Consider the following 26499-nt stretch of genomic DNA (forward strand, 5'->3'; position numbering starts at 1 on the left):
GCAGCCCACGCCGTCGTACTGCATCGCACCTCCAGACAAAAGACGCAAGAGAGCGATGGGTACAGATGACGGAGCGAACGGACGTCGCCCTGCTCCAGGTCTGCTTCCTTCCATTGAACGGCCAAGTAGAGGGACAAAAGATGAGAATGAAAGGGGAGGCTAGGGGGTATCAACACTGCTGGTTCGGAAACATACACAAGGAGGGGCCCAGGGCGCCAGTCGAATGGCGGAACGGGGGCCAGCAGCACCGCGTGGCGGGAAGCGATCGTCGAGGTCCTGGTCGGATCACGGCGCAACCTGATCACGACGACGACATGGAATCAATCAGAGACCATGCACGCCCTCAAAAGCCGGCTGCTGTTGCTGCGGCTGCTGCGCCGGCTCCCGATCGCGCCACCTGCCAAACTCGGTCGGGTTCCTCGGCGAGTTGAAGCCGCCGCCCTGCTGCTGCTGCTGCTGCTGGCCGCCCGTCGAAAAGGCGGGCGACGTGACCTTGACGTTGGACGAGTGGTTCGACGATCCGGCGCTGTTGGTCTCGCCGTTGCCCGATCGCTTGTCGCGGTACGACGAGCGCTGCTTCTTCTTGCCGCCCAGCCCCAGCCCGCCGACGCCGCCGCCACCCGCGAGGAAGTCGGCCTGCTGCTGCCCTTCGCCTTGCGTCGGTGCCGCACCGTAGAGCGACGACTGGCCAGACACGGCCACCGTGCTCTCCTGCTCGTACAGGTTCGGTAGCGTCGGCACCGCGTACGACGCCACGCCGCTGGCGGATCCACCGGGCGACGGACCAGAGGGCCTCGCAAAGCCATCGGGGCCACCATAGATGCTGCTGCCACCGCCGCCGCCATAGGGCCCGCCGTGGAGCCCCGCAGAGCTGTTCGAGCTGCGACTGCCCTGCCTCTCGTGGCGCCGCGGTCGATCGCGATAGTTTGGCTTGATTCCGCCCGCCGATGACGACGACGACGACACCGCAGCCGCGTTGTTGGTGGTGCTGCTGGCGTGCGTGCCCGGGTAGGATCGCTGGTAGCTGCCACCCGCCGACCCGCTCCCGCCAGAGTGCTGCGAGCTGCTGCCGCCCGGCACTCCCCGCCTCACTCTGGCCCCACCGCTCCGGCTGCCGCTCTCGCTGTCGTTGCGCTTCGACCGCCTCTTGCCGAACGATAGACCCGCGATATCGGCCTCGTCTTCGGAGTGCACCTCGGTCTCCTTGACCCCCTCTTTGCCCCCGCCCCCGCCGCTGCGTTCTTCCTCTGCGTCGTCAAACTGGTCGTCGAGGATCTGCGGCGATAGGCTCGAGGGCACGCCCTGCGACAGCGTCGGAGAGAGAAAGTCGTAGCCTGACCCAGCCGTCGGCGGCGGAGCGTGGTGATAATAGTGGTGGTGGTGGACCACTCCCCCCGCAGTGTGCTCTTCGGTCACGTAGTTGCCGCCGCCGCCGCCGCCGCCCGGTTGCCCGTCTCGGGGATAGTAGAACGTCTCGTCGCCCTCGCCATCTTCGGCCGCGGTGGCATCCTGGAAGTCGCTGAAGCCGTGCTGCTGGCCGTGGCCGTGAACATGGTCGCCGTCGTCAAAAAACTGCTGATGCCCAAAGTGGCCGTCGCTGGCGTCGTCGTAGTGGCCGTCGCGGTAGTCGTGCTGGTCGTCGTCGTGCTCCTCGGCAAAGTCAAAGCCGCCAGCGGCTGCCTCGGCCTCGGCCTCGGTCCTCCAGCGCTGTGCCGCCTTGGTCTCTTGCTGCAGCTTGAGCAGTCCGGCCTTTGCCGCTTTCCGCTCGGCCTTTCTCCTGGCCTTGGCGATGGCAGCCTCTTCCTCGGCGGCGAGCCTGGCTTCCTCTTCCTTCTGCTTTGCCTCTTCTGCCTCGGCTTCCAGTCGGAGCCTCTCAGCTTCCTCGTCCCTCTTGCGCTTCCGTTCGGCCTCGGCCTCGGCTTGAGCTTGCGCCTCGGCTTCGGCTGCTTTCGCCTTTGCCTCTTCCTCTGCTCTGGCCTTGGCTTCTGCTTCGGCCGCCTGCCTGGCCTCGGCTTCTATCGCCTCTTGCTGCTCGTTTGCGCCGCTCGGCCCGTCATTTGCCTCTGCGGGTGGGCTGGCGAGGCTGAGGTTGCGGATGGCCTGGTCGTCGAGCATGCCGGCGTCCTCGTCTCCGCTTTCGACGCGTGCCGCCGCGGTGAGGCTGCCGTCGCTCTCTGTGCTGCTCTCGCTGAGCGTCCTGTTGTGGCGGACGTGGGCGCGGGGCGACGACGCGGACGCGGACGAGGACCTGGTGATCTCCCTGCTCTGGATCTGTCCTTTTGCGCGGCCAAAGAGGCCGCACGCCATGAGCTGGCCGACGTTGGACCAGCCCATGCCGTTGTTTTCGCGGGCGGCCCTCCTCCTGGCCCTGGCGCGGCGGCGCGAGGCCGACGAGCCCCTCGAGTCTCGCTCGACGATGTTGCTCAGCAGCGATATGGCGTCCGAGTCGTCGTAATCGTCGCGCAGCAGGGCTTGCGTCTCTTGGGCGTTGCGGCTGGACCGTGCCGATGCGCCGGGTGCGGGTGCGGTGCGGCTGCCGCCAAAGAGGGACGCCCAGCTGCCGAGTCCGGTAGAAGGGCCGGGACGAGAGCCGCCGGCAGAGGCCGAGGTGCGCCCGTGCGATGGTGGTGATGACGATGAAGAAGAAGAAGAGGAGTTGGGCAGGCAAGCTGTGAGGGGGGTGGGGAGCGACGCCAAGAGGGCGCCTAGCCCCGACGAGCCGGCTGCATCGTCGCCGTCGTCGTGGCCTGCGGTGGGCAGCTGCGGCATGGTGTTGGCTGCGGCCGGTCGGCCAGCAACGGAGCGAGGCAAGTCCACAAGTCCAGACGAAGTGTGCGGACGGGCTATCGAGAAGCGGCTGAGTCCGGGCCGTGCAAAGGCTGGTGCGATCTGGTGGGTGGACCTGTTCGAGGACCCGCGCCAACCCCCGGGAGAGGACGCGAGGCCAGGCTATGCGGCGCGTGCGTGCGTGCGTGGCGTGGTGCGTATGGGCGGGTCGTAAGTAGCGTTGGTAGTTATATAGCTTTGGCGGGTGGCGATGGTACAGAGCAGCGATGTCCGGTGCGGGGCTGGTGTTGGTGTTGGTGTTGGTGTTGGTGGTAGTGCTGCGATGGGTGTTGTTCCGAGCGAGGGACCAACAACGGCGGCTGCTGCTGCTGCTGCTGGTGCTTGCTGCTGCAGATGGCTCGGCGAATCGCGACTCCGAAGCGGCCTAGCCCAGCCCTGCCCCTACCTGCTGCCAGGCCTGCTAGGCCAGACAAGGCGTCGGGCCAAGCAAGCCGCCGCCGCCTTCGTTGCTCGCGCCCGAGATTTTGGATTGATTCCTGATTCCTGATTCCTTTGTGGGGAGCCAAACTGGGGCCCGACGCGGACCACCCGCCAGACCAACACCGAAACCTAGCCTTGCCTGGCCAGCCAGCCCGCACGTCCGCACGCCCCCGCTCGCACAGAAGCAACAAAAAAACCCAAGCAAAGTGCAAGGCCGCTGGGCCCTCGGGGAGCCAGCGCGTGAAAAAGCCGGCCAGGGCCAGGGCCAGGGCCGGGGCCAGGGGCATCGCTCCTCTTTCGCCTTTGCTATGCGCCGCGCCGTGGTCATCATCACCGTCACCGTCAGGCAGCATGCCACGCTAGCACACCCGTGTGCTACCAGGTTCGTCACGTACGTCTCAACACGGATCGTCGCCCTGCAAAAGGCGCTAGGGTTGGACACACCGACCGCGATCAAGAGCTACGTTTTGACTTTGCTGCTGCTGGGCCGATACGACTGCATCTCGTCGTCGCAGAAACGGAGCGAGAACGACGAGACGAGTCGAGTCGAGTCACTTTGGGACCTGATGGTTTGCTATGGGATCAGAGAGGGGGAAGGTGGGAGGAGGGAGGAGGGAGGAGGGAGGGTGGTGGTGGTGTGCCGTTAAGGGTATTACATGGATGGACGGGTTCAGAGAGGGGGGGGAAAGGTGGCGCTTGCAAGGCTTCCTGACAGGTTGACAACGGCAGGGGGACATCGAGACTTCATCACAACGCAAGGGGAGACAAGGATGACAAAACAGCCGCCACGCCGACCACGGACACGACGGTCGCGCAGGTGGCGTGCAGCGGGGACAAGCATGGACAGGTGAGGCAACCAAGGAGAAAACGAGGAACGAAAGGGGTGGACAAAAGGTGCCGCGCGGGGCGCCGCGCCCTCGTGTGCCGTCTATGCCGACGCCTTCTTGACCATCTCGCGGGCCCACGCCGCCGTCTTGCGCGTGTCCGGGGTGTTGCCGCGGCCGCGGCCAGCCTTGATAAACTCGGCCACCCACGGCTCCTGCAGCAGCACCTTGAGCTCGCCCTTGGGGTAGGCAGAGGCCAGGTCGCCCAGCAGCCCAATGGCGCCCCGGATGAGGGCCTCGGACGCCTGCGTCAGCGCCTGCGCCTGCGCCACCAGCCCGATGAACTGGAACATGGCCTCGACGTACGGCTGCAGCTTCTCGGCCTGGCCCGACGCCACCATGCCCGACGTGACGCCCACGTAGGCCTCGGCGATGCCCTCGCGCAGGCTGTTGATGTAGTCGATCATTTCAAAATCGCTGATGTTGGGCGGCGCAATCTGGCCCGCCTGCTGCAGCACCGCCATCGAGAGCTGCATGTACTTGTCGTAGCCGGCGCCGATGGCCATGGCGATGTCGCCAAAGCAGCTGAGGATCGGCGGCTTGACGCTGCGGTTGAGCTGCGGGCTCTGGAGGTTGGCAAACAGCGCGTTCATGAAGTCGTCGCTGTACTGGGCCGCCTGCGGTCCGAGGGCGCGGCAGATGTCGCCGATCAGGCCCACGCTGATCGAGCACAGCTGGTACTCCTCGTGGTTGCGCAGGCCCTCGACCATAAACGGCAGGAAGGCGCCGAGGTACTTCTCGAAGTCGGCCTCGAAGGCCGTGATGACGGCGCCGACGGCGAAGAAGGCGTCCTCGAGCACCGTCGGCTGCTTGGCGCTGTTCTGGATCAGCGTCAGCAGGTTGGTCATGATGCGGTCACCCATCGGAAGCACCTCGCGGCCGAGGCGGCGGACGAGGGCCATGAGGACGCTGCACAGGTTGCTCTGCAGCTCGGCCCAGTTGTTGCGGTCGTCCATGTCGAGCAGCTGGTTGGCCATCTCGTTGAGCGACTGCTGGCGGTCCAGCACCTGGACCAGCACGTTGCTGACGTGCGGCAGGCAGTCGGCGGCGCTGTTGGTCACCGAGCTGGCCAGCGCCTCGTAGGCCGAGGTGCGGCTGTTGGACTCGTTGTTGGGCCGGCCGGTGGCCTGCAGCAGGCTGCCGACGATGCCCTCAAAGTAGGGCGAGAGCGGCGTGGCCCCCGTCACGGCGCCCTCCTCGTAGGGCAGCGCGTTGCTCCCGAGCTGCTCCGAGAGGTTCATGATGGCCCAGCAGCAGTTGGTGACGATCCTCGGCTCGTCCTGCAGGCCGACGACGAGCGCCTGGATCATGCCGGCGAGGTGGACGTCGGGCTTGATGGCGTCGCAGCAGAGGTCCGAGATCCGGCCCAGCGTCCAGGCAGCCGTGTCCTTGACCGCCACGCTCTGGTCGCGCAGCATTTCGATGATTGTCGGCAGCGCCTGCTCGACGAGCGGCGCCAGCGTCTTGCTGTCGGGGCCCTCCATGATGGAGCCAAAGCACATGACGGCGGCCTCGCGGCTGTGCCAGTTCTCGTCCTTGATGTTGCTCTCGATGAAGGGGATCGCGAGGCGGACAATGTCGTCGGCGACGACCTGGGCCAAGAGGCCGACGCAGGTGCCGGCGGCCTTGGAGACGTCCCACTCGTCCTCGTCGGCGTCCTCGTCCTGGTGCTTGAGCAGGTCGAGCAGCACCGGCAGGATCTCGGGCAGCGCGATGCGGGCAAAGTTGTAGCACAGCCGCTCGGGCTCCTCGCCAAACTCCTGCGCCTCCTCGGCCTCGATCACCAGCTCGATCTCCTCGTCGCACACCGTCGACCAGAACTCGACGGCCTGCAGCGCCACCTTGGGCTCCGAATCCCGCATGCCCAGCACGGTGAGCTGTGGTGAGTCGGGGCGAGGTCAGAGGGGATTGCATGCACCCGAGGCGAGCATGGTCAGTATCCGTCGTCGTCATCACCGTCGCCGGGAAAGACAGGAGGGCAGGTGCGGAGTGGGGCGGCCGGGACACTCACGCCAAAGAGCGCCTGCTCCATGTAGAAGCGCATCTTGTCGTAGTAGAGCTGCATGACGCGGACAAGGCACTCGTACGCGGCCACCTTGACGGTCACCTGCTGGCTCTGCGTGGCCTCGCAGACGACTTGCATAATGTAGTTGCGCTCCCCCTCGCGGTCAAAATTGGCGCGGACGAACTCGAGCGAGTTGTAGAGGGCCTGCAGCGCCGCCAGCTGGACCTCGTGCGACGTCTCCTCCTTACGGGCGCCCTGGACGACGGCCGTCAGGATCTCGTTGCTCTGCGCCGCGAGGACGTCCGAGCTCTGTGCGGTGGACGAGCGGCGGGCGGTTGGAGTGAAGGACGAGTCAGCATCGAAGATGAGGGCTTGCGGCGACGCGGCACGGAACGGAACGGAAAGGGACGAGGGAAGGCAGGAGGCGACTTACGATGACTTCGCAGGTGAAACCGATGGCCTGGAGCGATGCCTGGCGGAGCCTGAGGTTGCCCTGGTCCGAGACGGCCTGCAGCAGCTGGGAGATGAGCTCGCTCCACATGCCCACGGGCAGCTCGATGGCGGCGATGGCGGCCACGACCTGGGCTGCGGCGGTGCCGGCGCGGTGCTCCTGGCTGCCGAGCGAATTGAGCACCTTTGCCTTGACGTCGTTCCTCGACTCCTGGGGCAGCGCCGTCCACCGTGCGGCATACTCCTCGACACGAGACGAGTCGCGCGCGACGAGGGCGTTTTTGACGGCGAGGCCGGCGGCGGTCCGGATGTGAACGGGTGACGCCTCGTTGGCGAGCTCAGTGGCGAGCATCGTCACGTACTCCGGCTGCGAGGAAGGGGGCGGCAGAGTCGAGGTGAGGCGAGGGGGCAGGCGCGAGGGCAGGTCGTCAGCAACACGGTGCCATGGCCTCTCGGGTGAGCCCATCGGCCTTGGAGCCTGCGCATTTCGGCATTGATCCAACTCACGTAGCTGTCCCGTGCGGCCGCCTCGAGCTGCTGCTCGGCATTGGTACGGGTTGCCTGGTCTGAGAGGGGGCAGAGTCGAGTTCGGGAGGGGCAGAGGGGGTGGGTGCGCGGCATAAGCAAGAGCATACATGTCAGTCAGGCGGACATGGAGCGTCGTCCGACACCGGAAAGCCATCTGCCTGAGAGGCGAGGCGAGGCAAGGCGGGGGATCGATGACCGCCGAGACGTACCCGGCGAGAGGGTGTTGGTGAGAAGCTGGTTGGCGTCCATTTCGGCGGCAAATGACGGGGAGAATGCAAGGTCGAGGTTGGGCAAAGCGAGACGATCGGCGAAGTCGAAGTGAAGGAAAGAGTATGCCGAGGGGGATCAAGGAGCTGGGGTGCTACGGCGAGGCTGCAGTGCTCCCAGGTGCTGCTGGATCCCGAGTCGGCTGTCCGGTGGGTGCGAGCAGGGCTGCTATCGAGGCGCAGGAGGTCGGATCGGCACTTGTGCTGTGCTTGCTGCCTTTCTCCTTTGAAGGAAGATTTGGTCGGGTTCGCTCGCCTTTCGAGTGTGTGAGCGCAAAGCGAAGGCAGGAGGTCGGTCACGAGTCGTGTGAGCGTGTCCCGGCGTGGTGTCGTGGAGACGAGTGCGGTGGTGATGGGCGGGCGTAGGAAATGGAGGAGAGGAGGGGAAATAGGGCGGTGGTGATGGGCGGGTGCTGAGGGCGAGCTGTGTTGGTGTCGGTGTCGGTGTCGAAGGAGACGGGCGAGCAAGGCAAGGGGGGAGCGGGGCGTGGTGCGACGGCGGTCAAAAAGATGCTGCTCTGTGTGTGTGTGTGTGTGTGTGTGTGTGTGTCTGTGGCTGGGTGCCTCGGACGGGCGTGCGGGCGGGTGTTGGGCGGGGGGGGGGCTTGGTCTGTCTGGCCTGGCCTGGCTGGGCTTCGACCTGGAAGGATGCGAGAAGCTTTTTTGCGCGGGCCAGCAGGGAGGGCCAGGCCAGGCCAGGCCAGACCAGGCCTCTGTTGGACTCTCGCCCCTCTGACTGGCGTGTGTGTGCCTTTGGCTGCGCGCGTCTCTGCCGGGCCTCCTGGCCTGCCTTGGGCGGGTGATCAGGCAGAAGAGCCAGCCCAGCCCGATGATGGAAGCGGCCGGCCCATCCGGCGGGTGGGGCGAAAAATCACGAGGCGAAAAAAAGGCGAGCCAGGTCGGCCGTGTGTTGCTCTCTCCCCTCGATTTTGGCCCCCCCCCCCCCCCGGCCAATACAAAATTTCAAAGAGTGAAAAGTGGGCTCGCCGTTGCAAATCCACAGTTCAACCCGCGGGCGCACGGGTCAGTCAGGCAGGCAGGCAGGGCCAAGCCAGGAAGAAACCAAGAGGCTGCCAGGCAGACCGGCAAGGGGCAGCCAGCCAGCCTCACCGCAAGCGCAGCCCGCTCGCTGCTGGTGTTGGTGTGTTGGTCTGCCTCGATCTGGCAGGCCTCCTGCTGGCCTCCTTCTGGCCTCGCCCCGAACCAGCGCCACCGACGGCTCGCGCCTGCCTTGCCCACTTCGACTCAATCTGCCGCAGCCCCTTCCTCCCGCCTTCCCCTCGTCGATCCACAAACCCATGCCGACAGCAACAAGGCGACGGAGGTGGTGGTGAAAAGGATTGTGTTTGTGTGCGTGCGTGCGTGCGTGCGTGCGTGCGTGCGCCACCTTCGATGCGCGCGCGTTCTCTATCTACAACAACCACAGGATATCCGAGGGGCGACCAGGCCAAGGAGCACGAGGGGGGTGGCTGCCACTTCGACCGCGCCCCAGGATGAGGGATCAGCTCGACCATCGCGCCGACAGCGCCCGCCCGCGCACAATCGGTCGCGTCACCAGAATGCCCGCCGACAGGCCAGCAATCGTCAGCAGCAGCTGCGGCTTGTTGAACGTTTCTGTCGCAGTTCAACGTGGATCGGCCAGAGCAGCAAGCAAGGGCGGCGTCAGCGATCGGTCACCTCGTCTCGCCTCTCCCTGCCCGGACGACGGTTTGCGGGAGACCGGGCCCGCACGACGACGACGACTCACCTTGCAACACGTCAAACTGGCCGCTGGGTGCGTCGCGGGTCCAGAACATGTCGAGGCCATACGCGAGCACCAGGCTGGTGCTCTCGAGCAGCGCCGGCGCGCTCTGCAGCCGCTGCAGCTTGGCCACGGGGAAGACGTGGCTCAGCGTCCACTTTGGCTCGTTGGGGATCAGCGGGTCGTACGGCACCATGTACTCCTCGGCCTCGCTCTTGCTCGGCTTGCCCAGCGGCCGCCGCGGGTCGAGCAGCTTGCGCGGCACGCTGACAATCGTGTCGCGGTCCGTCGCCACCAGCAGGTTCTTGAGCGAGATGCCAAACTTGGTCGTCGTGCTGCCCAGCGCACGCACGCCGTGCGCAAAGAGGAACGTCTGCGCGTAGCTCAGCGGCGCAGTCGAGTTGCTGCCCGGGTTCGACGAGTCGCCGGTAAACGACGAAAAGTTGCCGCGCCACAGCCACGTCTGCTCGGCGCCCGGCTGCTCGTACAGCTCCGTCGACACCATGCGCGTCTGCAGGCCCTCGTCGGCCGTGCGCACCGCGTACGAGTAGACGATCCAGTTTTCGACAAAGCTCGCCTGGACGCCGCGCGACAGCTCGATGCCCTCGAGCTCGACCTCAAAGACGACCGAGCCGGTCACAGTGTCGAGCAGGTAGAGGTGCGCCGACGCCGTGGCGGGCGAGACGGTGGTGATCAGCTCGGCGTGCGGGTTGAGGTACTTGTAGAGCGTCGATCGGTCGCCGCGCACCCGACCCAGGCTGGCCACATGCTCGCTGACCTGCGCAATGCGCGAGACGATGGCCTCTCCCGCGGGGAGCGGCAGCTGCCACACCTGCTGCGAGGCGTGGACGCTGCTGACGACACCGCCCTCGGTCGCATGGCCGGTGAGCAGTTGCTTGCTCTCGACGCCGCTGGCGAGCGCAAAGTAGAACGACTCGGCCAGCGGCTCGAACGCCTGGGCTACGCTCAGCGTATCGGGGAAGAGGTGGACCCGGTGGTCGCGGTCGACGATGCCCACCACCTGCTGCCGGCTGTCGGCGTCCTCGATGGGCAGCAGGAAGGCGTCGAGCGCCCGCCCCACGAAGATGGTGGCGCCGGCCTCGCTGCCCTCGGCAAATTCGCCCGTGAGCGGGTCGAGCTCAAACACGCGCGTGGCGACGATGCCCGCCTCGAGCTCGATCTCGGCCACGATGCTGATCAGCGGGCCGCGGCCGTCGGAGCTGAGCGGACGCACCAGCGACAGCAGCTTGACGTCGACCTTGGGCTCCGGCTCGCCCTCGCCCTGGCCGTAGCCGACCAGGCTCTTTTCCCACACGTACGTCTCCTTGCGGATCGTGTCGATGGCGTAGAGCTTGCCGCGCGTGGTGGCGGCGATGACGAGCTTGCGGAAGCCGAAGGGGTCACGATAGAGGGTGGCGGTCGTGTTGGCCGACGCGACGCGCGGCGCCAGCGACGTAGGCTTCTCGTCTTCGGCCTTGACCTCCTTGACCGGCTTGTTGCCGGACTTGACCATGGTCGTGGTGCCCGACGTCGACGGGGCGGCGCCCGCCGACGAGGCATCGCCCGGCACGCCAACGGAGCCGCCGCCCGCCGCGGGCTCGAGGGCGCCATAGTCACCGCTGGCGAAGCGCCGTGCGAAGTTGACGAGGTACGACGGCAGGTCCTGCAGCGCAATGACGTGGCGGATCAGGCGACCGACGAAGCGTTCGCGGTCCAGTGCGGCGGCACCGCCCTTGAGCGTGGTGAGCTTGCGCTCCGGCAGGTCGACGATGAGCGAGGCGGCGATCTGGGTGAGGCCTTCCTCGAGCAGCCACTGCGTCTTGTCCTCCTGGATCATGCGGATCGAGCCGCTCGAGGTGACGAGCGTGGCGCGCGTGACCAGCTGGTACTGCGACACTGGCGAAGCCTCAAAGGGCGCGGCGAGCACGTTGCCGTGCAGGTCGTGGTCGTACTGGAACGAGAAGCCGGTCACCTGGCCCTCGCCGCCGTTGCGGGCGTCGGCCCAGAAGGTATGGAAGTTGAGCAGGTGCTGGCCACGCGAGAAAAAGACGCGGTTGATGTAGGCGTGGCCGGCGCGGTCGTAGGTGCCCGAGTAGACGGCGTCGTGGGCGTCCTCCTCAAACTCCCACATCGAGTTCAACTTGCCGCGGGCGTCGACGCGCAGCACCTCGCCCATGCCGTCGGAGCGCTGGGCGATAAAGAGGCCGCGGTCACCGAGGCCGACGTCGGTGATGCTGGCAAAGGTCGAGTCTGCGGGGCGCTTGGAGTGGAGCACCTGCGGCTGGGCGGCCTTGCCAGCAGCGGCATCGAGCGGGGCCACGCGGACAGTGCCGTCGGCATTGCGCCAGGCGACGTAGGGCCTGGCGCTGGCCGGATTGGGCGGGAGGTTGGGACGCGGGTTCCAGGGCAGGGACAGGAGGTCGGCGGAGCCGTTGGGCAGGTTGGACTGGATCTCGTGGGTGCTGAGCAGCTGTCCGCCGTGCGAGAGGGCGTAGACGACGATCTTGGACACGGTGGCGGCGGACGAGGCCGAGATGGCGGAGCGGGAGACGGCGATGGCGTAGACCTTGTCGGGCGTGGCTACGAGGCGGGCGAGCTTCTTGGTGGCCTGAGTGTCGTCAAGGTCCCACCTCCAGGCCTCCTTTCCGAAGCGGCCGTCGAGACGGCGGACGGTGCGGCCGTTGGCGAGCGTCAGCACGTCGCCGTCGGTCTTGGTCGAGTGGTTCGAGGGGAGGAAGACGGCGTCGACGCCGGGCGAGCCGGCCTCGGGGAGGATGCCATCGCGAACGTGGTGCTGCGATGCCTCCCAGATTACGTGGCCGGTGAGTCCGTGGTAGAGGCGGACGTTTGCGCCTCCTGCACCCGAGATCGAGAGGGCGTGGTCAGAGTGCTGCGTAAAGGCGATGACGCCGTCGTCATCGTCGAGCACCTGGCGCCACACGAGGGCGCCGTTGCGCGGGTTGATGGCGCCGACGGCGTTGCTCTCGGTGGCCACAAAGATGGCGGTCTGGGCCTTGTCCCTGACGTCCTGCCACGGCTTAATCAGGCGATGGAAGCGGGGCGAGAGGTACTGGGTCGCGCTGTCCGACGAGACGTGTGGGACTCCGATCCGAGGCACATGCCAGTCGATCTTGCCGGCGTCGTGTCGAGACAGAGCCGAGGCGAAGAGAGGCAACCATGCCAGCGCGACGAGGGCGGCGAGCAGGAGCGAGGCAGCACCGAAACCGCGGCCGCCGCGGCCGCCGCGGCCGCCGCCGACGCCGCTGCTGCTGCTGCGAGCCTTGGGGCCCTTCATGGCAATCGAGAGACGCGGCGCGGCGTCAACGAGACGGGCCAGGCAAGACGCAGGAGTGATGCTAGGTGGCCGAATAGCGAGGTAGGAAGAGGGCGTCTCTGATGACGGGCGTCGATCTGGCAAAGAGAGGATGATGAGGGATGGGATGGACGAGGAGCCAGCGGGCGAGGTTCTTCCTGGTGGCCCCCTTTGGGGTGCCCCCTAGGCGCCTTGCTGGAGCCCAAAAGCCAAAGCGCCGAGGGGAGGTGAGGTGCCCCGTGCTCGCCCCTTGGCCCCAACCCTGGCTGGCACTCGGACCCCCGTCGACGCTCGGAGCCGAAAAGCGCGACAGCCCCACCTCGCTGCTTGCTCACCCCGCACCGCTACGTACGCTCTCTTGCTTGCTTCTTCCTCGACTCGATTCGGGCGCAGCTCATTACCAAAGGAGTACTACCGTGCGCGCCCCGCGTTGGCGTCGAGGCGGCTTGCGATGACAGCGCAGGCGGCGCCGGAGCATCGCCATAACTTAGGCCGACCGACGGCCAAGGCGCGGACGATGACAGGCTAGGTCGATGAGCCTGGCCTGACTTTTTGTCCGCCGGGGCCGTCGAACTGCCGTCATGCTCTAGCTCTTCGGTCCGAGCTTGCGGCGTGGCCCTGCAGCAGCTGCTCTGCCTTGGGAGATGATGGTCGGCAGCAGCTGATCAGCAGAGCAGGAGGCAAGAGACGCGGCGCTGTGGTTGCAGCGCCCAGCGACTACCGGGGGCGCGCGGTCGCTGCGGCCCCAATACGGCGAGGCCCATCGACGCCCGCGGGATCATCAAGCCCTGCACTCTGTGCAAGGAAGCGTTCGAGGGGGCTTTTGAGCGGCCTGGCATGCCGCCGTCACCGTCGCTGTCTCCGTCGCCGCCACCGCCTTTTCAGCCCACGCGCGAGGGGAAAGGAGGCATAGCAGATGAGCGGCCTGGCTCGCAGGCAGGCAAGCAGGACAGGCTCGGGCAGGGTGATGGCCCCAGGCCTGGCCAGTCCGAGAGCCGGCAGGCGGGACAGGCCAGGGTTCAGCGCGACAGTCGCCCCGCGCCCGCGCCCGTCCCCGCAAAGCCAGCAAGCAGGGCCGGCTGGAGCAGGCGAGGTTGGTCAGTCGGGCGGGGGTCGGGCGGGGGGCCGACGCGGCAGGCCGTGGCAGGCCGTGGTCGTCGACGTCGTCGTCGAAAACCCTGGCCCTGGCCTGGCCTGGCCCCCGAAGCAAAACCAGCTGTCCTGCCCCTCGGTCGCCATCGCCCTCTCTCTCCACACTCGACCTACCATCCGCACTCTGCTTGCAAGCTGCTTGCTCCTGGCCTCTTGCCTTTGCCTACCGTGCATCCACATCCACCGCCTCTGTACGCTACCGCGTCGGCCTCGCACCGGGCCCGAGCCAGCACCTCGTGCCGAGTCGCCACCCTTCTCGCTGCCGGGAAAGCCGCCCGACGTGCCGCCCACGCTCACGCCCAGTCACCCCTGAGCCAGGGTGGGAGCGTTCTTGACTCCATCCCGCTGCCGGAGCTCGATCCGCCTCGTCGCCGTCGCAGCGTATCGTCCAACTCGACATTGCGCCTGTCTGGCCCCCGTCGGCCCCAACTCGGTCCGCTCTCGTCCGCTTCCGCTCGTCCGTCGGCCCCTCCCAGCTCGGATCCACCGTCGAATCTGATCGGCTCGGTCCGAGCCGCCGAGTCGTTCTCAGCCGCCTCCTAGGCCAGGCTGTTGAGCCGGCTTCGATCGCCTACCAGCTCGCTCGCACCGGACACACCGACATTGAGCGCCTTCATCTATCGTAGCAGCATCAGCAGCATCGCATCAGCGGCCAATAGGCAGGCGGGAGTGGCCCGCAGCATCGCGTCGCAGCACCTCGCCGCAGCACACCGACCGGAAGCATGCCGAAGGACAGGACCGACCCCAAAAAGACGATCCGTCGCGCCTGCGATGCCTGCCACCACCGCCGGGTCCGCTGCAACCACGCGAACCCGTGCGACAACTGCGTCAGGCTGGGCATCCCCTGCTCCTGGATCAAGGCATCCAAGGGCAAGCAGGCGTCTGGGAGGCGGATCGACCTGCTGCGCAAGGGCCACAACCCGGCCGCAGGCGATCTAGGCCCGGATGCGGTTGCCGCGTCGTCCTCGTCCTCGTTGCCGGCGGCGGGGCCGAGTGTGTCGACGGGCCAGCATGCCATGTCGCTCCAGTCAGCTCCCGTCGCGGCCGCTCACTACGCGCCACACGGCCAGATGAGCCCGCCGCAGGGCCATCCGCGCGACGGCGGCTCTTCGGGGAGATGGCGCGAATACGATGGCGGCGTTGGCGCTCAGGATGGTGCAGGGCCCTCGCAGTGGTCCCACCGGGACGCTGCGCGGTCGCCCCCGACACCGTCCAGGACGGGTCCACCCCGCTACCTGCCGTCGACCAGCCAGGGCCTGTACCAGCAGACGTCGGCGCACCACCACGCCAACCCTCACTACAATGGCGCCGCGGAGCCTCCGCTGCATCCGCAGCACCACCAAAATCATCACCATCAACAGTCACTGCAGCAGCCGCAGCATGTCAACGGTCCGCCCTCGTCGATGCAGACTTCGGGCTCGACCCTGGCTGCGGCCTACGGCCTGCGATCACGGCGATCTTCATTGACTCCCGTGGCGCCCAGCTTCAATCCCTCCGACAACTTCAACGAAGTGCTTGGCAACTCTTTCTCCGAGCTCGCGCCCGACGTGGCCGCCGGCTTCCGCCTGCCCGACTTTGGCACCTCGTTGGCCGATACCTACTTTAACGCGGCGCAGCAGCAATCGCAGGACGGCAGCCGTCGCAACGTGCTGATGGACATGCCGTACTTTGGCGGCAGCGGCGGCGGCGGCGCGGGCCCCGGCGGCGGGCCGGCAATGCCGCTGCCCGACGGGCCCGGTGGATTTGCGCCTGGCAACGGCAGCAACGGGCAGCGGCCGACGGTACTCGACGTGCTGGGCAAGAGCAACCTGGCCCACGGCCGTCAGGACTCTACGCCCGGCTCTGTGTCGTACTCGGACATCAGCGCCATCGATCCGCAGTCGGACTCGCACCCACTCGCCGACTCGGTGCTGATCCCGACCATTGCCCTCTTTTTCGAGCGGCTGCAGAGCATCATGCCCGTCTTCACCCGCGCCTGGATCTTTAGCAAGCTCGACCAGAACGAGCACCACGTCGACCCGCAGTTTGGCTCGATGCTGATCGCCATGTCGGCGTTTGCCCTGATCCAGCCGGTCGAGGCGTCGGACCCGGTGGCCATCCACGCCCGCAAGCGGCGGGTGCGCAAGCTGCTCCAGGAGGCGGTGCGGATGCGGACGAGCGCCTTTTTCGGCGAGAACCCGAGCCTCGAGGCGACTATGACTTCGTTCTTCATCTTTGGCACGCTTTTCGGCCTGGGCGAGGAAAACGCTGCGTGGTTCCGGCTGAGGGAGGCCGTGACGCTGGGCCACCTGCTCCGCCTGCACGAGCCGGCGGCGTACGAGTCGCTCGACAAGGCCGAGCAGGAGCGCAGGCTGCGGGCCTACTGGCTGCTCGCCATCACCGAGCGCGCCTACGCCATCCAGAGCGGCCACTCGATCACCTTCCGCGGCAACCCGCGCGCCGCCACTGCGGCGATCCGGCGCAAGTTTGACGTGTCGCAGCTCGAGGACTTTCCAAAGTGAGTGCTCCGGTGCCGAGCGAGCCGCCGCACCCGCACCTTGCAGCCACGACGATGACGACGACGATGACGACGGTTTGACTGACTCCCCGCTGGCCTCTTGAACCCGAACGCCTGGCCTTCCCCCTGTTCACTCCCTGCAGCATCCAGTCCCGACTGTTTGACGTGGTCGACGAAAAGTTTGTTGACTGCTGGAACAAAAAGTGCCCCGGCAAGGGCTGCACCTACCTCGATGCGGAGCGCGCCATCTCGCTGCACGCGGCCATCATCGGCGCCGAAGAGGACCCGGATCCGCGACCATTGTCGGGCGCCGACGGCGATGCGCGCGGAGAACGCAACGGCGGCCATCCGACGGCGGCGCATTCGAATCCTGCCGCGACGTCATCGTCGTCGGCGGCGGGGGCTGGGCCCAAGGTCAAGCAGGAGCACCGCGGCAGCTCGGCGGGCTACGCGTCGACGTCGGACTGGCACAAGGCCAAGGTGCAAAAGGCCGACGTCGACGTGACGCGGCAGTGGCTGCTGAACCGGCTGTGGCTGACGTGCCTGTCGCACGAGCTGCTGACGCCGGACAACGAGCACTCGTGCCTGCGGATCGACTATGCGATCGACATTGCGCGCGAGACGCTGCGGGTGTGCAACGCGCTGAGCCTGCGGAGCATGGAGGCGCACGGCATTGGGCTGACGCGCAAGCTCAACGACATTGCCCAGACGCTGGTGGTCGTCTGCCGCGAGTTTCCGGCGATTGCCATGTCGGTGCCGTACGAGGGCGATCCGATCAACCTGGCGCCGAGCCAGTTTGGCCCGCACACGGGACCCTCGCCGTCCGAGCACCACGGCTCGCCGACGCTGCACGGGACGACCGAGTCGCCGATCCAAGCCGCGTCGACGGGCACGACGGGCGCGGGCGGGCCCACTGCGACGACGCCGTTGGGGTCCAAGGCCTTTTCGCCGTCGTTTGCGATCGAGGCCATCCTTCACAAGTACCTGGACCTGTTCAAGCGCTTCCGGGGCGGCGACCACCCGTACCTGCCAGAGCTGGTCGAGGCGGTCAAGGAGCTGCCCAAGATGGCCGAGCTAAGCTTTGACAAGTTCCTGCGCGAGATGGGCCTGTTTTGAGCCAGCCAGGGCCCGCGCGCCATCTGCTTCAGGTCTCGCCCACCCTCCTTCTCTCCTCTTTCCTCTCTCTCTCAGACTACTGAGCTTCCGCGCGCTATACCCCCACACACTCGCTCTCCCTCCCTCCCCTGCGTTCTTGACCCGCACTTGGCCATCACCTCGTCAACTTTCAATTTGGAGGCGGAGTGGGTGCGGTCCCCTCGTGAATCAACCCCTCGATTCCACCCTCTGTATTACTACCAGTCCCTACCGGCGCGCGGCTCCCCCTTTCTTATGTCGCCCCTTCTCCGCCGTTTGTTGCCGTGGCGCACCCCCTTCGCCTCGCTGTGGCTGTACAGTATCGCTACCTATTCGTCCCTGATTCGGCGTCACGGAATCCGTTGTATGATTCACCAGAGGCAGACGTGGGGGGCGGGGAGGAGTGTGGGAGCAGATGAGGCCAGGATGATCGGGAGCGGATCGGAGCGCCGACAGCGCGCGCGCGTGCCAGCGTACCTCCGAAGCTTGGCCGTCTTTTGACATGTTGCGTTGGTCTTGGCTGACCGAGCTGGCGCCGCGAGCATGCGGGGACGGGGGGAGGGCTAGGCGCTGCTCACTACTGTACTTGCTGGCTCTGATGGCCCCGGCCTCGTGGTTGACCGTTGCAGGTGCATGCCTGGCGGAGAAGGAGGCGGGATTGCGGAGGATTTCGCCCGGCTTGGCGTGGCGGGGAAAAGGAGTGCGAAAAAGGGCAAAGATAGAGGTGGCGGCGCCGGCCTGCCTTGACCCCCTCTACGACGAACCTCGATGGGTCGGTCCCCCTTGTCGACGAGCAGGCACAACACAGAGCGTGGAGCGAGCAGCGTCCAAGCGAGCGTCTTTGGCAGGCCTGTCGACGCTAGCGTACTGCAGGACCTTGACAGGCAACAGGGGCAGCGAGCCTCGACCGACGTGCATCAACCGTACGTGAGTCCGTTCGGGCTTGGCAGGCTCCGTTCGTCGGTCGGTCGGTCTGGCTGGACCGCGTGGACGACGAGGGGCCTGGCTTGATCAAATCTGAATGGCAGGCTCATGCTGTACGTGGGCATGATGGCCTGCCGCGGTGCTCGGTTGCCCGTGCAGACGCTCCCCGCGAGGTGTGAGCCTACCCTGTGGGGCTCCCCCTGGGCCATGGGTCGCCAACGATGCCGAGTGGCGGGCTGTACCGTTTGGACCTAACTTGCGCCCGCTGGCTCGAGCAGCCTGCGCCTACGGTTACCCTGCAGCGGGCAAAGGGCGCCCTGCCTGCCTGCCTGCCTGCCTGGCTGACCGCGTGCGCTGAGCGCTCCCCGCAACCCTGAATTTTGCCAGAGTGGCCACCGCCTCTGCCCGAATTGCGCCCCACTTTGCCACTCGGCTTCTTGCTGCCTGGCCTGCACTGCGTGGCCGACCCGCTGTGGTGGGGTAACAAGGTTGTCTCTCTTCCACCACCACCATCACCATCACCATCGCCGCCGACGCGACTCGCTCGTGTCGTCCTGCCGGACTCGACCAACGGCCAAACTCGCTTCTCTCACCTCTCTTCTCCTTCAGCAGCCACAACCGCACCGGCCGCCCATCCCTCATGCGCTGGCCCCCGCATCCGAGCCACGGCCTAATCTCGGTCTAGAGGCCATCCACCCCCGCACCCGCTTGCCCGCCCGCCTGACTCGCCCTAGGCCTAGCCTCATCCAAGCGCTGCCTTCCCGCTCTTGCCTTCCCGTCGCCGTCACTGCCGCCGTCGTCGTCGTCTTCGGCGTGCTGCTCGGCGCCACTCTCGCCCCGTTGTGCGTTGCGTTGCCTTGCGCTCTGCCTTTCGTTCCTGTCGCACCTCGTCAACCGACCAACACGCAAGCTACCCCCCACACGCGCCTCTCACGCCTTCATAAACCCCTCGCCCTGATGCGCCCTTCGTCCTGTTCCGACCTCATCATCGTCCGACAAACGCCCCGGCTACTCTGGATCGTCTCTCCACCCTGACAGCGCCCGCCTGCCACACCCCCGTGCGCCTTCCTGCGCCCCACCCTCCGACGCCTTCTCTGTTGAACCGCGGCCAGCCCCCAAACTCTGCCGTACCGCTCTCGTGGCTCCCCTCCCACCACGCGCCCCTCCTTGATCCTTTTTCTGAGCCAGCGCCCAACCTCTCGACGCACCTCGGCCCGCAGCTCACCGTCATCGTCAGTGTCAGGCCACTCGCCCAGCCAAGCTCCTCAAACCACTGTCCTTGTTCTTCAAGTTTACCTCGCGTTGCACACCGTCGCCGCCACCGACAATAGGATTGTCCCGCCACCTCACGGCGTCTAGCTGGCCAGCTCTGCAGTCGCACCGCTCAGTCTCTTGGCTTCTGGCAGGACCAGCCCCGATCGGGTCGATCCCAGCCCATCCCGTCTTTATCTCGTTTCCTCTCATCCTCGACCTTCTTCCAACAAGCAGACGGACCAAGGATCAGCTAGACAGGAACCGACGCTGTCGTCGCCTCGCCCTTCAACATCCTCGTGCAACCGCGCCCTGCCCAATCATTATCGCTACCCTTGATTTATAGTCCGCCAGAATTGCCTTCTCGCATCCGAAGATGGACCCAGCCACCTGCAACGAGTCTCGATGTGCCTCTGGGCCTCCCCTCTCGCGGGGCGGCAGTCGCACCGACCAGTCCAACAAGATGGACACCTCGTCCAAGCTCTCGAGCGCTGGTGCATCCAACGTCGGCGACCTCGCCTACGGCGTCGACGACGTTGCTGCAGCGCCCCCAGCCGATGCCAAGATCTGGACCTGGACCGTCTTCATCACGGTCCTCACCATTTCGCTCTCGGGCGCCACCTACGGCCTCGAGAATGCCATCATGAGCCCGCTCGCCGCCATGCCCCGCTTTGTCGAAAAGTTCCAGGGCGTCAACCCGGACACCGGCGACCTTACCTTTACCGCAAGCCACCAGTCGATGCTCTTTTCCATCCCGCTGATTGGCACAATCGTGAGTCGTCCTCAGCCCGCGTGCGCGACGATACGATCGCCTCTTAGCCTAGCTGGAGTCGGACTCTGACACTCGTTCGCTCGCGGCTTGCCCCACTCCAAACGACAGCTCGGCGCTATCCTCTCTTCGCCGCTGCAGAACCGGTTTGGTCGCAAGTGGACCCTGTTCTCGACGTACGTGTTCAGCATTCCTGCCACGCAGTTGCAGCTATGGTCGCCCAACCTCGCCGCCTTCATCATCGGCCGCCTGCTCAACGGCCTCTCGTACGGATGCGCGCTGTCCATCGGCCCGCTCTACCTGGCCGACGTGGTGCCCGCCAAGATCCGCGGTGGTGCCGTGGCCTCAACCAACCTGCTCACCATCCTAGCCAACCTGCTCGCCGCCATCTGCTGCTGGTCGACGGAGAAGACGTACAGCGACCGCCGGCAGTACATGGTCCCGCTGGCGCTGCAGGCGGCGCTGCCGCTGCTCCTCCTGGTGCCGACGCCGCTGCTGCCGGAGTCGCCGGTGTGGTTCGTGCAAAAGGGCCGGATCGACGACGCGCGCAAGAGCCTGCGCAAGGTGCGCCCCGTCTCGGACGCGGCCATTGAGCACGAACTGGGCATCCTGATCCGCGGCGAGCAGGAGCGCAAGGACCTGGCCAAGGAGACGCGCTTCACCGACATCTTCGCGCGCGAGCACCTGGTGCGCACCATGGTGGCCGGCTCGTTTTTCGCCCTCAACCAGATCAGCGGCATCATCCTCAGCACGACGTACGCCACGATTTTCCTGACGCAAGTGGGCGTGGCGGATCCGTTTGTCCTCACCGTCTACGCATACGTCTGCCAGCTGGTGGCGGCGGCGCTGGCCATCTACGCCCTGGAGCGCGTCGGGCGGCGCTCGCTGGCGCTGCCCGGCTTCGTCGTGCTGACGGCCATCGACTTTGTCGCGGGCGCGCTGGCCTTTCGCTCGTCGGACCCGGCCATCGCCCAGACGATTGCCGGGCTGGCCATGGTGTTCAACTTTGTGTGGACGCTGTGCTTCTACTCGATCTCGCTGCTGATGCCGTCGGAGCTGCCGACGCAGCGGCTGCGCAACTACACGATGTCGTACGCCATCGGGTGGGGCCAGACGACGGCCGTCGTCACGACGCTCGCCGTGCCCCAGATCACGGCGGCCGATGCGGCCGGGCTGGGCGCCAAGGCGTACCTCATCTTTGGCGGGTGCATGGCGTGCATCACTGTCGCCGCGTTTTTCCTGCTGCCCGAGACCAAGGGCCGGACGTTTGTAGAGGTCGACGAGCTGTACGAGATGCGGATACCCGCCTGGCGGTGGAAGGCGGCCCAGATCAGCCTGGATCGGCAGAGGCACCGCTCCGTCGATCTCGGTCTCGGGACGGGGGCGGTGCCGGGTGGCGATACTGCTGCTGCTGCTGCTGCTGCTACGTCGATCCAGTCGGAAAAGGCGGAAAAGGATCGAAACGTCACCACGACCAGCGTCGAGAGTGCCTAGTTCTATACCCCCCCCTCCTCCCCTTCCTTGCCCCGTTGTCTTCCGCCAACCCCCCTTGCTTGCTTGCTTGCTTGCCTCGTCGATCCCTGCAGAATGCTATTGATAATCGATTCAATCAGATACAGGTGGTTGCTCGCTTGTCGCGCCTTGACAATGAGATGGAGGGACCGGGGGAGGACCGAGTAGAAGAGGCGAGGCTGGCAGAGTAGAGTACATACGGTACATGGACAGGGCAGATGAACGGGGCGGGCGACGAGAGAGAGAGAGAGGGAGCTGCGGTGACTAGGCCGGAACATGACATGAGAAAGAGTGAGGGGGAGAGAGAGAGGGGGGAAAGAAACACGGAAGGCTGACAGGACATGGACGAGGTCGGCGTCGACCACGTCCCCAGAGACCAGACGAGACGAGGCTAGAGCGGGGCGGGGCGGGGTGGGGGCACGTCCGACGAGCAATCAGGCGGCCACCTTGGCCCGCTTGGCCGCCGCGTCGTCTTCGAGTCCGTCTTCGACTCGACGGCCGTGCTCGGGCTCTCCCTGCATGTCGCCGAAAGTCCTCTTGTCGCCCGCAGCGCCACGGTGGTGGTCGTCTTCGCCCTCGGCCTCGGCCTCCCCCGCGCCCACTGCCGAATCCTCGCCCACTGCCGAACCTGCATGCCCGTTGAGATGGTGAGCCGAGCGCGAGTCCGAAGGCTCGTGCTCAGCCTCGTCGACGTGTCTGTGGCGGTCCCTATCGCGGTCCCTCTCGCGATCCTCGACCCAGCGGCGCTCGTCGAGCAGCTGCCGCAGCCGGTCATTGTCCCTGCGGACCTCCTCGAGCTGGCTGTGCAAGTCGCCCATGGCCTGGTCCATGAGCAGCTTCTCGAGTGTCCACTTCTCAATGTTGCTCGCCTCATTGTTCTTGAGGTCCTGGATGTAGTTGACCGCCGCCACAATGATCGACGACTTGTTGGTGTTTTTGGCGTCGCAGCCGGGCACAATCTGCGAGAGCTGCGTGATACCGTCGGCAATCGCCGAGCGGCGTCTTCGCTCGACTTCCTTGTGGTTGTCCTTCCTCGCCCGCTCCAGGTCCGGCTCTCGCATACGCTTGTTAGAGCCGCCGCTGCTGCCCGGAGTTCCGGTCGGCGAGGCGCCATCGGGCGAGGCCGCAGAGGGCGAGGTGACTCGACCGGGGGTTCGGCGGGAGCTGCCGTCGCCCTGCTGCGCAGCCATGCTGTTGAGGCTGGCAATGGCGGCCTTGACCTTGACGTCGACGGCCTCGCGCGGCGGTCGCGTCGCACCTTGCAGGCGGCTGTCAAGGTGCGCAGCAGTGTCATCGAGCCCGTCCTGCACCACCTGCTGCTCCGTGCCGGGTGGCGGAGGCGCATCTTCGAGTCGCTCCGTCTCGGCTCCTGCCTGCGCGTCTTGACCACGCGCGCTGTTGCGCTTGAAGGCTGATGCGATCGAGGTCAAGGCAGTGGCGGCCTGGCCGAGGCCGGGCGGGAGGTTCTCGAGCGCGCTGTCGGCGGCACCTTCGGTGCCCGAGCCCTCGCTGCGGCGGCCGGCCTCGGACGCACGGGCAGCGGCGACGATGCTGGCGAGCTGCTCCTGGTTGAGCTGTGCGAGAATGCTGCTGACGCTCGTCTCCTGATCGCTGGCAGCAGGCTTTTCAGCGCCGTTGCGCTCCGGCTGGGAAGCACGCGATCCGCTGGCAGCCGGGGCCGTGGCGTCGACGCCTGTATCGTTGGGTGTCACAATCATGGCGCCGCTCACGACCGCCGCGGTGGGACGAATCCAGAGACAGAGGTCGTGGACAGGGTATCACGAATCGAGGCGGATGCCCTTGCGCAGTGGTAGTGGCAGTGGCAGCGGCAGTGGCTGGAGCAGGCGCCTGATCAGGCCGATGTCGGGCCGCCGAGAAGGGTATGACGACGACGACGACGACAGCGAGCGGCGTCGATGGCGGCGACGACTGGCAATGCAGAAGCGCCACAGCGCGAGTCGATGGTTCGAGAGAGAGGAACCAAGTCGGGATCGCCGTCCAGGAAGTGTTGGACTCGGGCGGGCCCGTCGTGACGCGGGCGTTGAGGCGGGGGGCAAGTCGAATAAATCCCGTGGGCGGGGCTCGAGGTCACGAGGAGGTGGTGGTGAGGGGTCACGTTTCGACGAGGCGGGACCGAACGCTGGGCCAGAGCTTGGTCTGCCTCCAGCCTGCCTGTGAGCTGGCGGCGTGAGGCTGTGCACACCTGGCCCACACAGCAAGTGATCGGCGCCTGTTTTCTTTTCGGACGAGAGGCAGATCTGCCGCAGCCCACTTTCCGTCCAGCGGGCCCCCTGGCTGACGGGCTGCAGCCTGGGCCCCCCGACACCCGCCGCTGGGTTGGACCAGGCTCGCCACAATGGCCACTCGCCGCCACTCGCCATGACGATGGGTACGGAGCGAGGGGAGCCTGGCATGCAGACCGGACCATGGTAGGCCAGGCAACGGTACGGTGCTCCTGCAACGACAGGCCTCGCACGGCAGCGAGAGAGAAGAGAAAGGCAGCCCACGCCCGGTGCCGGGCCTGGCCGTCACACGAGGAGGGCAAGGGCCGGCGTGGACAGAACGAGGCCAGGCCACGCCGCCCCAGCTTGGGGTTTCAAATCCGCGCCTGGCCTGGGCGGAAAGGCACCGGGGGGGAAATACAAAATTCAAACGGCCGGGGGCGTTGAGCCCGGGCGGGAAACGCTGGCAGCGGGTTTGTATTGCTGCGATTCTTGGATTTGAATTGGGGATGGGGGGGTCGTCTGCCTGCCTGCTGGGCTGGCCTGGCCTGGCCTGGGATCGCCCGCCTGCCCGGCCCTGTCTCGCTGCTCCCCTGTGACGGAGGCGAGCGAGATGAGAGGCCCGCCGCTGCCTGGCTGGCCGTTTGCCTGGCCCTCTGGCTGCTCTAGCGCCTCTGGGCCCCAGTCGAATTCCGAAAAAAAGTTCTTCTTCTCCCGTCCGTCGTCCCCACCATCCTCACACCGTCATCCTCCTGCATTCCATCCTTCCTCTAGATCACCCCCATCTCCTTTTTTCAAAATGGTGAGTGGCGACTCTCACTGTCGCCATCGTCCTCGCTCCTTCCTCGCAAAGCAGCACGTCTGCCGCCGCGACGGGCTAGCAGCGAGAAAGATGAAGCGGGGACGACGACCCTGATGCGCAGTGCAACCGGCCCTGCTTGCCCGCACCCCTTCGAGCCATTTGCTAAACGAGTGTCGTCCCGTCTCGTCTCGACCTGCCTGTCACTTCTGTCGACCTGTCCACACAGTCCGCATCCGACGACGAGGCCCACAATGTCAACTTCGAGACCGCCCACGCCGGCGCCTCGCTGACCTTCCCCATGCAGTGCTCTGCCCTGCGCAAGAACGGTCACGTCGTCATCAAGGGCCGCCCCTGCAAGGTGAGCATACCAGTCGACAGAGATTGAGCGATGAGAATCAGGGGACGTTGGGTCGCTGGGAAGCCAGTGCAGAGGATGCCGACTCGCCAAGACAGCAAATGAGGATGAGGCCCTCGCCCAGATGGCGAAGCGTGGATCAGCAACGATGCATCCCCGAACTCGAATGGGCCCACGATGCTGACGCCGAGCTCATCCCCCATGCATCGCTTCCCCTCCTCGCGCAGATCATTGACATGTCGACCTCCAAGACCGGCAAGCACGGTCACGCCAAGGTCCACCTCGTCGCCACCGACATCTTCACCCAGAAGAAGTACGAGGACATCTCCCCCTCGACCCACAACATGGACGTCCCCAACGTCACCCGCAGCGAGTACCAGCTCATCAACATTGGTGAGTATCGACGCGGAGGCTCTTCGTTGGACATCGACGGCGGAGCGAGGTGTTTGCAAACACCAGTCGTGCCCCCTTCGACGCACGCTGGCATGGATCGGGCGGGGCCACGGTACGCGGGATCCTCGGACTCCTTGCACCTCGCCGACAAACACACGCACGCGCGCCACTTACTTTGGGTCTTGCCTCGGTGCCACGTTTTTGCTAACCATGATCCCGCCTCAACCTACCTTGCGCGCAGACGACGGTTTCCTCAACCTGATGAACAACGACGGTGACACCAAGGACGACGTCAAGGTCCCCGAGGGCGAGCTCGGCGAGCAGATCCAGGCCGGCTTCGACGAGGGCAAGGACCTCATGGTCACCATCGTCTCGGCCATGGGCGAGGAGCACTGCCTCTCGTTCAAGGACGCCCCCGCCGCCAAGTAAACAAACCGGAGGCACGCACGAGGCTGTCCCGCCACCGCTTGGCGCCCGTCCACTCTTCTCTCAAACTGTCTTTTTAGCCGTCCCGCATCCTGCCCCGGCGTGACTGCATGCCACGGCTCACCTTCAGCTTCTGTCACATTATCACCCTCTCCACGCAACCCCGCACCCCCCACACTCTTCCTTCTTGCCTGTCTGTTACCTTTTTCGATCACGACACACTTGAGAAACGAAGGGGAGATGAAACGCACGCGCACGGGCGTACCCGTTGAGCACGAGTGGCCGACGGATCGAGAGAAGATGATGGCTCCGTCGTCGGCACGCACGCACGCACGGCTGTGCTGCTGTTCGTCACGCCCCGTGTGCAAGGAAGAGATGACGGCTCGGCTGCAGAGATGGTTTGGTGTTACAGGAGGAGGAGCAGGTTCGCGGCTGAGGATTAGGGAAGACGGTCTAGAGAAGCGGGGAGCACGGAGCCTGCGACGCCAGCGAGATTATTACGGAAAGCGGGTGCGGGTGGACGGTTCGCGTGCAAACACGTCCGACGACCGCGGGCGGCAGCAAGAGGACGTCGGCCGGTGAGCGTTGGTAGCAGAGAGGAGGGGGGG

The 26499-nt window shown here is 66.2% G+C and overlaps 7 protein-coding genes across 7 annotated transcripts; 3 read left to right on the forward strand and 4 right to left on the reverse strand.

The window, feature by feature from the left end:
* Positions 1-324: 324 nt before the first annotated feature.
* On the reverse strand, positions 325-2769 carry PFL1_01581 (uncharacterized protein; the record flags this gene model as incomplete). Its single annotated transcript, XM_007879091.1, has 1 exon — positions 325-2769. One exon carries the CDS (start codon positions 2767-2769, stop codon positions 325-327), a length of 2445 nt encoding a protein of 814 aa, XP_007877282.1.
* A 1426-nt stretch (positions 2770-4195) lies between these two features.
* PFL1_01582 (uncharacterized protein) lies at positions 4196-7383 on the reverse strand (the record flags this gene model as incomplete). The annotated part of the gene is made up of 5 exons (XM_007879092.1): positions 4196-6028; positions 6163-6465; positions 6590-6973; positions 7114-7172; positions 7344-7383. The coding sequence occupies 5 exons, from the start codon at positions 7381-7383 to the stop codon at positions 4196-4198; spliced, it is 2619 nt and encodes an 872-aa protein (XP_007877283.1).
* A 1518-nt stretch (positions 7384-8901) lies between these two features.
* On the reverse strand, positions 8902-12436 carry PFL1_01583 (uncharacterized protein; the record flags this gene model as incomplete). Its single annotated transcript, XM_007879093.1, has 2 exons — positions 8902-9014; positions 9148-12436. The coding sequence occupies 2 exons, from the start codon at positions 12434-12436 to the stop codon at positions 8902-8904; spliced, it is 3402 nt and encodes a 1133-aa protein (XP_007877284.1).
* Positions 12437-14328: 1892 nt separating this feature from the next.
* PFL1_01584 (uncharacterized protein) lies at positions 14329-17219 on the forward strand (the record flags this gene model as incomplete). Its single annotated transcript, XM_007879094.1, has 2 exons — positions 14329-16103; positions 16247-17219. 2 exons carry the CDS (start codon positions 14329-14331, stop codon positions 17217-17219), a joined length of 2748 nt encoding a protein of 915 aa, XP_007877285.1.
* A 2569-nt stretch (positions 17220-19788) lies between these two features.
* Positions 19789-21675, forward strand: PFL1_01585 (uncharacterized protein; the record flags this gene model as incomplete). Its single annotated transcript, XM_007879095.1, has 2 exons — positions 19789-20184; positions 20293-21675. 2 exons carry the CDS (start codon positions 19789-19791, stop codon positions 21673-21675), a joined length of 1779 nt encoding a protein of 592 aa, XP_007877286.1.
* Positions 21676-22127: 452 nt separating this feature from the next.
* PFL1_01586 (uncharacterized protein) lies at positions 22128-23411 on the reverse strand (the record flags this gene model as incomplete). Its single annotated transcript, XM_007879096.1, has 1 exon — positions 22128-23411. The coding sequence occupies one exon, from the start codon at positions 23409-23411 to the stop codon at positions 22128-22130; it is 1284 nt and encodes a 427-aa protein (XP_007877287.1).
* A 1303-nt stretch (positions 23412-24714) lies between these two features.
* Positions 24715-25894, forward strand: PFL1_01587 (uncharacterized protein; the record flags this gene model as incomplete). Its single annotated transcript, XM_007879097.1, has 4 exons — positions 24715-24717; positions 24944-25075; positions 25300-25465; positions 25707-25894. The coding sequence occupies 4 exons, from the start codon at positions 24715-24717 to the stop codon at positions 25892-25894; spliced, it is 489 nt and encodes a 162-aa protein (XP_007877288.1).
* Between the last annotated feature and the right edge of the window lie 605 nt (positions 25895-26499).

This window comes from Pseudozyma flocculosa (assembly GCF_000417875.1).
Source record: "Pseudozyma flocculosa PF-1 unplaced genomic scaffold scaffold00004, whole genome shotgun sequence".
Classification (NCBI taxonomy): Eukaryota; Fungi; Basidiomycota; class Ustilaginomycetes; order Ustilaginales; family Ustilaginaceae; genus Pseudozyma; species Pseudozyma flocculosa.